At 34.3% G+C, this 14,423-nt stretch overlaps 1 protein-coding gene across 1 annotated transcript; it reads left to right on the forward strand.

The window, feature by feature from the left end:
* The first annotated feature begins 326 nt into the window (after positions 1-326).
* Positions 327-1,022, forward strand: LOC120076279 (putative protein TPRXL). Its single transcript, XM_039030046.1, has one exon. It carries the CDS (start codon positions 327-329, stop codon positions 1,020-1,022), a length of 696 nt encoding a protein of 231 aa, XP_038885974.1.
* The last annotated feature ends 13,401 nt before the right edge of the window (positions 1,023-14,423 follow it).

Raw genomic sequence — 14,423 nt, forward strand, 5'->3', positions numbered from 1 at the left:
CTCTAATATTTTAATTGTAAATTAATCCACTATCAGCTGATTCCTCTAAAAGACAAATTCCTGATATCAATATTTATATCTGTCAACTTCAATGTTACAACCCTTTTAATTTATTATACACTGTTCAACAACTGCATAGACTAAGCATTTAGAACTCAAATAGCTTCTCCTAGCTACTTCATACAGCATCCATATTTTCTTTTCCCCTCCATTTTTTATTATTATATATCAATCAAATTCAGCTGCTTTGGATCTTTAAATCCAACTTTTAGATCTGTGGATCAAAGAAAGAGATCCCATTTTTTCATATCAATTTTGGCTTCAAGATGCAAACTCAAAACTATGACCAAATCTCTCAAAAATCTTTCCAAAGCACCAAACATGAAGATAGATTCTTCAATAGGGCTCTATCCAAAGACCTTAATTCCACCACCAACTCCTCTTTTAGAGTATATTACGGCGGCGCCACCGGTGCAATTCCGTTCCGGTGGGAGTCCCGACCAGGAACTCCAAAGCATCCTTTTTCAGACACTTCCATCCCTCCTCTTACTCCTCCTCCTTCTTACTATTCCTCTTCACATTCTACATCCAAAGCCTCTTCCAAACCAACCCTTTTGAGCTCCATTTTTCCTCGGCTCACACCGAGGAAATCTAGAACCTCCTCGTCTTTCTCCTCATCATCTGGCTCCTCCTCTTCCTCCTCCTCTGCGTCATGGTCGTCCTCTCGTTCATCGTCCTCCTCATCTCCCTCAGCTTTTGTTAGACCTAAATTCTTCAAACGTCGTCGTCGTTTCTCGGAATCTTCAAGCTTACCGTTCGAGTATAGCTTTGACGACAACGACAGAGACGAGGTGGTGACCGGGAGTACTCCCAATTCTCCAACATCAACTTTGTGCTTTGGGGGTTGTTCTTCAAGTAGAGCTTCATTGTTTGGAGGTTGTTACCAGTTAGTGAGTGTGAAGAATGCTTTGTTGTCCATTGTTGGCCATGGATCTGCAAGTAGAGGTACTCTTAATAATTAGTTGTGTGAATGAAATTAGTTAATCCCCCATAAGGTGTTTTTTTCTTCTTTTTTTTTTTTTTTTGGTCTTTTTGTTCAATCTTCTCTCATTGTATGTGTGTTTGTGGAGTGAAATATTATACTATATGGAACAGAAGTTCTTGAGTTGATGTTTTTTGGGCTATTAGCCTCAAACATCAATTTATCTTGAAGGTGGCATATCTCATGTCAAATTATAACATAATCAAAACATTTTTAGTTTTGTGTTTTACTTCTTTTCTTGCATATATATCCACATTATATTTTCTTTTTACATCATTGTCAATAAGTAATATTATAAGGAAAAAAAAGTAAATAAAATAAATCATAAGGAACATAATGAGAATTGAATCTCATCCCAAACCCTAAAATCCAATATGAGCATGAGAACCAATAGTTGTAAAATCAATCAATTACATATCATTCCATTATCTTTTATCCCAAGTTTTAATTTATTTTTCTTTACTCTTTTCAATATCTTTCACCAAGCATAATAATCAAGCTATTTAATGACTGAAATGCAATTCTAAGTAAACTTACCTTTAAAATCCCATAAACAATAACTGTGTAATTAAGCTACACAAACTCCTATTAATGTTCAATTGAATTTTTAATAATTCGGTTTTCACAATAGCCTCATAATTTAATTAAGCTTCAAAAAATAGTAGTTTACTATATCTGTTTATACTTGCTATATTTACAACTAACACTTTAAAAATCATGTTGGAACATCTCTTAAGTTCAACTAACAAATCGAAATCCTTATCTCCGACGACTCCGAGACCGGGTCGTCCGAGAAACTAATGAGAATAAAATTGAAATATAGGCTAATAAAAACTAGGGTAGAGTCAGGAAGCTGCCGTGTGGTTGCAGGAAGCTGAGAAATTAAATATATCAGAAGTACAAGAACTATTAAGTTATGAAAAAAAGCATACTGTCCAAATTACACCCTTATTAAATCCACACATTGAATTCACTCCCCTTGAAAATAATTGTAAATCGAAGTTATTTCTCCTTGTCCTTCAAATATTTTTAATTTATACCCGTAAACTTTGAGAGTTGTATCAATTTAAACTCAAATTTTTTGAAAATGTATCCATTTGCACCTTTATTTATAATTCTAAATTTTCATAAACGAATCAATTTAGATTCCTCGTTATCTAAAAATCATCTATGCATCAATTCTTCATGTGTGTCGATTTTTTTTTAATGTCAGTTTTACAAACGAAATGACTAAAATTCATGCATGGATGATTTCTAATGAAAATCTTATCTAAAAGCCTAAATTAATTTGTTTGTTAAAATTTAGTAGTTTAAATAGATTTCACTCGATGTTATTCAAACTACAAACTAAATGTAATTGATGGTATAAATTGATGTTAATTCATAAAACTCTTAAAGTTTAAAGGAATAGATTGGTACTTTGGCTAAACATATTAATAATGAATCATCATCAATGAGAAATGGATTGAGAGAAAGAAGGAAATGAAATTGAAGTGATGTAATTCTTTTTGCATTTATGGGAGGTGGGAGCTGATCTCAGTATACAGTAAAATATTATGACTCTTTGAACTGTCCAATCCAAGTCAACTAACTTAATTAATGATTTAAATTGCCATTTTTGTTATTTAAGATAAATAACACATCAATATTCTAACACATGTAATGATTAATTATGTGCATTTAATTAAAATCAAGTTTATAGTCTTGATCAAACCTACCCCAACCCACCTTCATTATTCGAATTTTCCTTCTGTTCATTTTCTCACTCCGAAATTGCTATTCATGATTTCAATTTTATTCTTGTACGATTTTAGTCAAATGACATTTTTTGAGCTACCGAATTTAATATTTTACAATTATATTATATTATGGTGCAGAGCTCATTTTAATTTGATTTCTATATATTTTTAAGAAAAATAATTATTTAGTCCTCTATCCACATTGATATTAATATAAATGAAAAAGTGACCTAGATTAATAAAAAAAAAAAAAAAAAAAAAAAATTAGAAGATTCGAATTACAACCTTCTTAATCAGGGTTATGTTAATTATAAAGTTTATAATATTGATAAATTTTGTCAAGAAGCTGAGACAATTAATAACCATGTCTTCCATGTGGATATCAAAGTGGTGTGATTCTGTTTTGAAACACAAAATTCAAGATAAATAATCCAGCAAATGAGGCACATATCCATGAGAGGGATGACTTCAATTTTAAGATTTGACCAAAATTTATATTTATATTAACACTTCTTGCACTCCAATGACCATGCCTTATTAGTTAATTAATTAATCTAATCCTAATTACCTCTAATTACCATCATTCATACCCTCACTTGAATTGATCTAAGAAAAAGAAAATAAGATGTCACAGAAATTTCAAAGAAGTGATTTCTAAGTTAACTTTAAATAAAGAGATTTTGTTAGTTTGAAAATTTGTAGTTTGCAGGAGACAGGGTTAAACCATCTACCAATAAGATGGTATTAAAAAAATATCAACGCAAATATCAATTCGTACTTCACAACTTTAGGATGTATCAATTAAAATTTAATATCGATAATGGTATTAAATTATACTCTAAATTATCATGAATTAATCAATTTAAACGACCACCATTAAATATCTATTTTTAAATTATTAATGGACAACCTTTTCAGATTCACAAGCGTATAAGACTTTTTTAATTGCAAAAATTAATTTAAATTGGAAAAAAATATCAAATATATTAGAAACACTTTTATTAAATTTGAGCTATTTTGAATCTACTCATTTTCTATATTTATTTAGAAATATTGTTGTGATAATTTATCTAGCTACTTTGGTGGAAGTTTTGGAGGATAATAATTTATATAGTTGTGAGCTTATCTTATATATAATCAAGTAAAAATAAAGGTCTAAACTGTGTCAAATGTGAAAGTTTAAGTTTTAAAGGTATATTGATAGTTGACCTTAAAATTACATTACACCAATTTTATGGCGTCCAAATGACGATGACTTATTTGTTAATGACGAAAAGATTTGAACCATACACTTTGTAGTTAAAAGAAAATAAAATAATCATTATTTTTAAATATTATGTATTTATAATGTTTTGAAAGAAGTAAAGTAAAAAATAGTAGCGTTCCACGTTGGATACAAGTTTTAGTGACACGTGTGTTGCAATAAATGTTTGATGACTTTGACCATCCTACATCATTTGAAAATAACAACACTAAATCCGTTATTTTACTTTTAGGAAAATGGAGAGGTACATTTTTTTTAATGTTTTTTTATTTTACTTTGTTATTTTAAAAATATAAACACCAATTTGTTTTTTTTTAAATTATTGTATTAGAATGCTTTCTAAAAAATTCTCAAATAGTTTAACAATTTAATATTATTGCTGAAATCTTATCTAAAATATCTTTATTTATCCTCAACAAAGAAAGAAAAAGTAATTAAACCAAAATTTTGTACTGAAATTAGGAGAGAGTATTTATTCTAACTAAGTTGGCATAACTTTAGAGGTAGGGAGGTTCCTTCAATCCACTCTTATCAGTCACAATCATAATGAAAAGTACTCTAATTAATTGAAAAACTAATTTAGGATTATCATTGCATAATTGTTTAGTTTAGATTTTTTTTTTAATCACTTTTGAAAAATAAGTGCATGAATAGTACTTTCTCTATAAGTTTCTACATTTTGTTATCTATAATATTAACAGTATTTTCAAAATTCAAATTAAATTTTAAAAGTTGAAATAATTCAACTAGTTGAAACAAGTCAAAATAAAAAACTATGACTGCATTCTTGTCATATATAAGTAACCAATAAACTTAATGATTGTTTGAAATGACTAAAGAAAAAAATGTATTTTTTTTTTAAAAAAAATGCACTTTTATTTTTTAAAAAAAAAAATATGAAAATCGTTTAAAATACACTTTATAAGTATTTCATAAGCTATTTTGCATAGTTATCAAACATTTCAATTTTTTTTTTCAAAATTAAATATTTGAAAAGTTAAACAAAACATACCTATAATATCAATGTGATCTATACCAACTCAATAACACTTTGATTATAATTGGTGGGACCCAAACTTTAAGTAAAAGTGGTCGTGTATGAAGGAAATCTAAATACAGATCCTTTGAGCAGCGAAGTGGATCGTTCCAAAGCCCATTGAGATTGAATACAAATAATTGCATTCAAAATGGAAACGAACAGATTATGCATAAACAGAAATTACAGCATGCTACAAGAAAGGAACAAGCAAGGGATAGAGTATGCAAACCTTTGAAGAACTCTTCTTCACGTATCCCTCGATCATTATGCAACTCGTTCAAACAGCACGAACTCGAACATAACGAACGAATCACAATCTCAATGAACATCTGAATGCACCTCGATCCCAATCGACAACTCGATTCTCGAACAGAAGTAGAACACCACCACAAGTGTTACCTTGGTATTCTCAGTGTGAGAATCCAGGAGTTGTGGCTCTGTATGATCTTGGATTGAGGAAAATTGGAAGTAGACGATTGAGTAAGTGGGAGATGAATATTGTCTATCGTATAGATGATGTACTCGATCGTTTAGAAGATGAAGTCTATCGTATAGATTTTTCTAATCGATCGTGTAGCAACGATTAAGCGAGTAACTATCGTATAGTAAACTCAAAGCTTGATCGTGTATGCTCTCAATGCTATCGCTTAGTAAAACCTTTTTACTTGATAACCTTTTTCGTGAGATTAATCTAAATGAATCAACCAACACAATTTTTGGATAACAATTTTCTTTTTATCTCACAATTACCACAACTTCCAATAACCTCCCACTCAATTCGGTTATTAGAGAAAAAGAATAATTAATTATCATATAATTAATATATTATAAATAAATATGATAACCAACTTATCATATTATATTTATAACCTATAGTTTCAATATTTCATCAGATGAAACATATAAACCATAGTTCTTTTTCTATTTTATGGTATTTAATATAAATCATATTTATATTAATTCCTCCATTTAATGTATCTAATATATCATATCAATTATATCACATATTATTGAATTAATTTAATTATATCACAGATAATTAAACTTCCTCTTGTTAACTTGAACACTTCAAAATAACCCAAAATCTAATTCTCAACTTGAATCCATTTAGCTACCAAGGGAACCTTATGGACCTGTAGATTGAAGCTCCAATGGTACGTGAATAACTGACTAAACTCTTTAATCACAAGATCTACCATGTTGGGGTTGATGCCCTAAATCTCGTAGGATCCTTTAGTTTGTAAACACCTGTATGAACAAACACTTGTGATATAATAATATGAGATATTTTCTTCACTATTGTCTATGAAATATGAGATATTTTATTTGCATTAACCACAAACCAATAAACTAAAATCCTTGGTTTTCGTTGTAACATAAGCATGTAGGTGGAGACATACAAGTGGATCATGCCTTAAGTGATAACCTAAATGGTCTGTAGTATATGGATATAGGAGGGAAACCTTATCCTGGTGACACTATGGATACGGCCCGCTTTGTAGATAGTTACAAGTATTGTGACATGCTACAGATGGTCAGATCTAAAGGAACTCTTATCAGAGAGCACCTATGAATGGAAGCAAGATCGTTCCAAATTCATTGTGACAGAAATATCGCATTCACAATCAAATAACAAGTTATGTATCTATTAACAAATTACGACATGCTTTTAATAATTAAATTACAAATGACCAAGAGACATACCTTTTGAAGAACTTTTCTTCTTTGATCTCTCGCTTTCGTCAGAATTAGCAACTCTCGTTGTCGCTGTGAACGCCAAGCCTATCATCTACCAAATCTCATTGTCGTTCACTGTCGAACAGTCTTCTACACGAATAGGAAACGAGGAGGATACCACCATTCAGTAAACTCGGTATTCTCGGAGTGAGAATCTAGAAGGTGTGGGCTCTGTTGTATTTGGTAGAGGGGAGAAGGAAAATACGATCGTTTACAACGACCAAGCAAATGGGAGAAATTTTGTGTCTATCGTATAGATGGGTGCTTGATTGTTTAGCAAATGGTGCATGATCGTTTAGTAAATCGGGGCTGATCGTTTAGGTAGTATTCCTCTTGCGCGCGATCGTTTAGGAAAAGGCTATACGATCATTTAGGAAATCTGCGCGTGTACATGATCGTTTAAGACAAATTGAGCTATCATGTATGCTCTCGTTAGTTAGACGATGGGTAATGTACTATCGTGAAGCAATTTTCCAATATCTTTGCAAAATGAAAACTATTTTCATTTTATCTTTCAATTACGAAAGCTGAATGCAACCTCCCACTATCTCATACAGTTATGGAGAAAAACCACCAACAATTATCTCATAAATGTTAATTATAAATAAATATAATCACATTATAGTTATAACCTATAGTTTTAATATCACATCATATGCAATATATAAACCATAGTCCTGCCTTTAAGGGCGGTCCTTTGATTTGCATGGGTGCGAGTGGCTAGATTTCCGATTCAATCCTACCGCTTTGGGAATTCGTCTGATTGGAGAGCTGGGAACTCAGCTACACAAGATGGAATTCACTCCTTCCCCAAAGCAGGGGTAAGTAGATAAATTGCTCCCTTAAAGGCTGATTTCAGTGCTTGAACGATGTGGCGTCACACACCTTTTCATGGCCCGAGAGGTGTCCATTCATAGTAGGACTATAATGTATTGTTCATTAGAGGAATCAGTGGTACTTATGGAGTTAGATGTAATTACAGGGGCAAAATGGTACATTGGCCCAACTGTACTTACGAGCGATCTGTGAAGGATTATCGTACTGTTGATTGGTTATATCCAATGGACACATAAATATATCTGTAGTGAGAAGAGTGCAGCTATCGGTCTTTAGTGGAGTGCCCGCAAATTAATAGATGGTGGATCTCATGATTAAAGAGTTTAGTCAACTATTCACGTACCGTTTGAGCTTCAAGCTACAGGTCCATAAGGTTCCCTTGGCAGCTCAATGATTTCAAGTTGAGAATCAGTTTTTGGGTTAGTTTGTAGTGTTCAAATTGACAAGATGGAGTTTGATTATATATGATATAATTAAACTGGATCAATTATATGTGAAATAGTTGACATGATGTATGAGATACATTGATTGAAGGAATTTGATATAAATATGATTTATATTGAATAAAGCAGAAAAGAACTATGGTCTAAATGTTACATATGATGTGATATTAAACTATAAGTTATAAATATAATATGATAAGTTAGTTATTATATTTATTTATAATTAAAACAGTGATATGATAATTGTGGGTGGTTTCTCCTTTAACCGTACATATGGGAAGTTATTTTCTGTTTTGAATAACTGAGGGATAAAATTAAAAATGTTTTCATTTTGTTAAGATATCGCTTCATTAAAAGCATTACTAATAATTTAGCTGACGAGAGATTACATGATAGCCTTCTAAGCGAGAGTCTAAACGATCGTTAACGCGTCTTTCTCTAAAAGATCGCGTAAACGATCAAGAGTGTTTTACTAAATGATCGTATACCTCCGAGTTTTACTAAACGATCAAGCACACAAAGTCTATACGATAGATAGTTTCTTCTCCCACTTGCTTGGTCATATAGTTTGATAGTTGTTTCCTTCATTCCTCTATCAAATCCAACAGAGCCCATACCTCATGGATTCTCACTCCGAGAATACCAAGATTGTCGAATGGTGGTGTCTTAGAGGGTGTTTCTTCGTGGAGAATATTGTTCATGATCTAAGCGAGAGCGAAAGATTGACCAGACAATTAGGTGGACGATCGTAGCGATAACGAGAGGTTGATATTCCTGTTCTTCACAAGAGTGAGAGATCTTCAGAGGAAACAATCTTCAAAGGTAAGTCTCTCGTTCCTATTGTATTTAATTTTGAAAGCATGTTGTAATTTGTCATAATTGTTCTATATGTTTGTGAATACCTTTAATTCTGCCACAATGGATACAAATCGATCGTGCTTCCACTCATGAGTTCTCTTTGATAAGAGTTCATTCACACCATCCGCTAACTGTTGGTCACTCCACTAAAAACCGACAGTTGTACTCTCCGCAGTACAGATATATTTATGTGTCCATTGGATATAACCAGTCAACGGTGCAATGACCCTTCACAAATTATTCGCAAGTACAGTTAGGCTAATTTACCGTTTTTCCCCTCTAATTACATCTAATTCTTAAGTACCACTGATTCCTCTAATGAACGATAAGTCATAGTCCTACTATAACTGCATCCTTTCTTCCAAAGAAAGTGTGACCACTATGTTCAAGACCCAAAATCAGTCCTTAAGGGAGTAATTTATCTACTTACCTTTGTTTCGGGGAAGAAGTGAATTATGTCTTGTGTAGTTGAGTTCCCAGTTCCCCAATCAGATGAATCCCCAAAAAGGTAGGCATGTTGAGTTGGCAATCTGGTCATTCTCACCCATACTAATCAAAGGACCGCCCTTATAGGCAGGAGTTCCTAACTCACTCGGGATTAAGGTCATGTCACCTATGGTCATCCTAGTGAGATGTAAGTCTCAATTATCAACAACGTTATATAAAGAGACTAATCATCTCGTGGTCCGGTCTTATACAAACTCTTTGTATAGGATACTTCCGCTCACATGTCTCCACATGAATGGTCAGGATCAAACTATTTGTACACTTTATAACACTTGTAACATCTACAAAGTGGGTCATATCCGTAGTGCCAACAGGATAAAGTAATTCTCCTTTATCCATCTACTACAGACCATTTAGGTTATTACTTAAGGCATGATCCACTTGTATGTCTTGTTGGGGATGATGCCCTAAACTCTCGTTGGGTTCTGTAATTTGTAAATACAGTTTTGAACAAACGCTTGTGATGTATAATATATGATATTTTCTTCAATTTTGTCTATGAACATTGGATGTTTTAATTGCTTTACCATAAACCAATAAACTAAGATCTTTGGTTGTCGTTTATAACTTAAGCATGTATATGGAGACATACCGGTGGATCATACTTTAAGTGATAACCAAAATGGTCTGTAATATATGGATAGAGGAGGGAAACCTTATCCTCGTAACGTTATGGATGCAACCCGCTTTGTAGAATAGTGACAAGTGTTGTGACTTGCTACAGATAGTCTGATCCTAATCATTCATGTGGAGACATGCGAGCGGGGGCGTCCTATACAAAGAAGTTTGTATAAGACCGGACCACGAAGTGTTATAGTCTCGTTATATAACGCCGTTCATGACAGAGACTTCACTTCACTAGGATGATCATAGGTAATATGACCTCAATCCTGAGTGTGTTGGGAACTCCTGCCTTTAAGGGAGGTCCTTTGATTTGCATGGGTGCGAGTGGTTAAATCGCCGACTCAAACCTACCACTTTGGGGATTCATCTGATTTGAAAGCTAAGAACTCAGCTACACAAGATGGAATTCACTTCTTCCCCGAAGCAGGGGTAAGTAGATAGATTGTTCCCTTAAGGGCTGATTTTGGGGCTTGAACGATGTGGGCCACACACCTTCTCATGGCCCGAGAGATGTCCACACATAGTAGAACTATGTTGTATTGTTCATTAGAGGGATCAGGTACTTAAGGAGTTAGATGTAACTACAAGAGCAAAATGGTAAATTGGCCCAACTATACTTACTAACATCTGTGAAGGGTTATCGTAATGTTGATTGGTTATATCTGATGGACACAGAAATATATCTGTGGTGAGAAGAGTGCAACTATCGGTCTTTAGTGGAATTTCTGTCAGTTAACCGATGGTGGATCTTGTGGCTAAAGAGTTTAGTCAGCTATTCACGTACCGTTGGAGCTTCGAGTCATAGGTCCATAAGGTTCCCTTGGTAGCTCAATGGATTCAAGTTGAGAATCAGTTTTTGGGTCAGTTTGAAGTGTTTAAAATGACAAGAGGGAGTTCGATTACATATGATATGATTGAACTAGTCAATTACATATGATATGATTAACATAATGTATGAGATACATTAATTGGAGGAAAATGATATAAATATGATTTATATCTAGTAGACGAGAAAGAACTATTGTTCATATGTTGCATTTGATGTAATATTAAATCATGGGTTAATGAATATAATATGATTATATTTATTATTTAATTTTGACAATTATGGGATAATTGTGTCGGCTGTTTCTCCATAATCGTGAGATAGTGGAAGGTGCATTCAGTTTTTGTAACTAAAGGATAAAATGAAAATCGTTTTCATTTTGCAAAGAGATTAGACATTCACTCACGAGTGGTGTATACTGCCTACCACATAGCAAACTGATAGCCTACACGATAGCTCAACGTTTCTAAACGATCGTATACACACTCACAGTTTACTAAACGATCGCATAGGATTTGCTAAACGATCGTCTAGCTTTTTCCTATACGATCGCGACCTTTTTACTAAACGATTGTGTACCTCTACCTAAACGATCAAGCATCGTCTATATAATAGACACCCTGTTTGGATTGGTACCCTAATTCTCCCGGAATCTCGTTGTTTTGTAAAGATACACATTGTTTACTGAATAAAATAAATGTTATTTAATTCTGGCATTTACTCATATCCAAAAAACAAAGCTCCTTGGTTATCTTATGTGAACTTAAGCTTGTATATGTAATATACAAGTGCATCATGCCTTAAGTGATAATCTAAATAGGTCTGTAGTATAAAAATTAAAGTGGGATACTTGATCCTAGTGACACTATAGATACAACCCGCTTTGTAGAAGTTTACAAGTGTTGTAAACTACTACAGATGGTAGATCCTAACCATTCATGTGCAGACGTGCGAGCAGGGGTGTCCTATTCAAAGAGTTTGTATAAGACCTAGATCACGAGATGACTAGGCTCTGTATATAACATCGTTGATACTAGAGACTTGCATCTCACCTAAACGACGATAGGTGACACGACCTCAATCCTGAGTGTTTTGGGAACTTCTGCTTTTGAGGGCGGTCCTTTGATTAGTATGGGTGAAAGTGGCCAGATTGCCAACTCAACATGCCTACCTTTTTCGGGACTTGTCTAATCTGGGAGCTGGGAACTCAATCCACAAGATGGAATTCACTCCTTTCCCAAAGCAGGGATAAGTAGAGAGATTGTTCCCTTAAGGGCTGATTCCGGGGCTTGAACATAGTGGTCACAGCTTCTCTTTGGAAGAGTAGACTCAGTCATAGTAGGACTATGACTTATGTTAATTAGAGGGATCATTAGTACTTAAGAAGACAGATGTAACTACAGGGGCATAATGGTTATTGGCCCAGCTGTACTTACGAGCGATCTGTGAAGGGTTGTCACACTGCTCATTGGTTAAGATGAACACATAATATATCTGTGGTAAGGAGAGTTCAATGTCGGTCTTTAGTGGAGTGTCTGATAGTTAACGAATGGTGGATCCCGTGACTAAAGAGTTTAGTCAGTTATTCACGTATCGTTGGAGTTCGAGCTACAGGTCCATGAGGTCCACTTGGTAGCTCAATGGATTTAGTTGAGGATCAGTTTTTGGTGTTGATTTGAAATGTTCAAATTGACAAGAGGTATTTTGATTATATGTGATATAATCAATTTGATGTATGAGTAATACATCTAATGGAGGATTGATGTAAATGAGATTTACATTAATTACCATGGAATAGAAAAAGAACTATGATTAAAATATTTCATGAGATGAAATATTAAAACTATAGGTTATAAATATAGTATGATAAGTTGGTTATCATTTATGTTTATAATAATATTAATTATTGGATAATTAAATTGTTTTCTTTTAAATAACCAAAGTAGTGGATGGTTATTGAATCATGGTAACCGCGAGTTTAAAAGGAAAATGATTTTCCTAACTTTAGGATGATTTACAAACGCTGAAAAGTTTTCGTAAAAAGTTAAAAAAGTTTTTTCTCTCGCGCAAAAGAAACTCACGTAGTCGTCAAGTAAATACGGATTTACTAAACGACAGTTGGGCGAGCTAAACGATCGTGTACTGGCGAGCTAAATGATCGCATAGTATTTACCAAACGATCTCATAGTTTTGCTAAAGTAAACAATTGTGTAGTGTTTGTAGGCGAAAGACCGAGCTAAACGATCGCATAGCTTTGCTAGACGATCGCTTAGCTTTATCTAAATGATTGGGCATCGACCTAAACGATAGGTCTCTGCCATCTCCCACTTGCCCAATCATGTTCACGATCGATTTTTCCTCCTTCGTCTGCCTCATACCAATTCCGAACAGAGCCCACCCTCTAGATTCTCATACCGAGAATACCAAGGTAGCCATGTTGGTGGTGTCATATGCAACTCGACACCGTCGAGGTTCTATGGAGGCCATTCGTAATGCTGAGGAGGTCGTTCGTGTTGCTGAGGAGTTCGTGGCCGAGGCGATCGCTGAGGACGAGCACGGTGTTCGTGTTGCTGTGTTGCGGTTGTGTAGATCGAGCGTTCGAACTTGTTGTTGTTCAAGCGGTCGTGCGCAAAGGAGTATGTAGACGCATCTGCCATTGCTCGTACAGTTTTTCCTTTATGCATTTGTAGTTATTCATGTTGTAATTTCTATATGAATTGTATAACCGTTGGTTTGAAGTCGACTATAAATGTATTGTTCATTCATGATTGTGATTTGGAATAATCGTTCTTTCGCTGCTCATGGAATTCTCGAGTCTGATTTCCTTCAATTGGTATCAGAGTCAGGTTCTCTGATATTCCAAATTACAGATCTGAATTGAACGCATTTTTCAGTCGCGATGGATTTTTGCATTTGTGGTTAACCGTTTTCTACATTTGTGGATGAACATGATGAATGTTTAGGGTTTAAATTGTCTTTTTGTTAAAGCTTTCGGTATTACAAAGTGTTAATTGTAAGGGTTCCTGTGTTTTTGGGCGAAATTAACATCGCAATCGAGTCTGTAATTCAAAAGGTTTGAGTTTGTCGAGTCATTCGTGATGAAGTTTCGGCGCATGGCGATGCAGTTCTCAGCGAAGAAGAAGACCAAGTGTTGGTCGGATCGTGTAGCCTCAGGTAAACGATCGTTGGGATTTAATTGTACGATCGTTTAGTAGTTTTTTTTAGACGATCATATAGTATCTTTTAAACGATCGTTTAGCTAATACTAAGTGGTGGGGTAAATCGTTTACCATATCGCGTGGCGTTGGTTGCCCGATCGCGTAGGTGCTGGAGGTAGACAATCGTAGTGGAAGCATGCGATGCTTGTCGTTTAGTAGAAGGCGCGCGCTATGCAATTATGTAGTTAGCAAGCTTCATAGCTTAGTTGCTACCTATGCGATCGCACGTATGCGATACGGAGACGCTAGCTAAGCGATTGTTTAGGCGATGGTGCTTCGTGGCATTGTA

The sequence above is a fragment of the Benincasa hispida genome, chromosome 4 (assembly GCF_009727055.1).
Source record: "Benincasa hispida cultivar B227 chromosome 4, ASM972705v1, whole genome shotgun sequence".
Classification (NCBI taxonomy): Eukaryota; Viridiplantae; Streptophyta; class Magnoliopsida; order Cucurbitales; family Cucurbitaceae; genus Benincasa; species Benincasa hispida.

Excerpts from the sequence above, each read along its gene's own strand:
- LOC120076279 (XM_039030046.1), top strand. The coding sequence starts at position 327 with ATGCAAACTCAAAACTATGACCAAATCTCTCAAAAATCTTTCCAAAGC.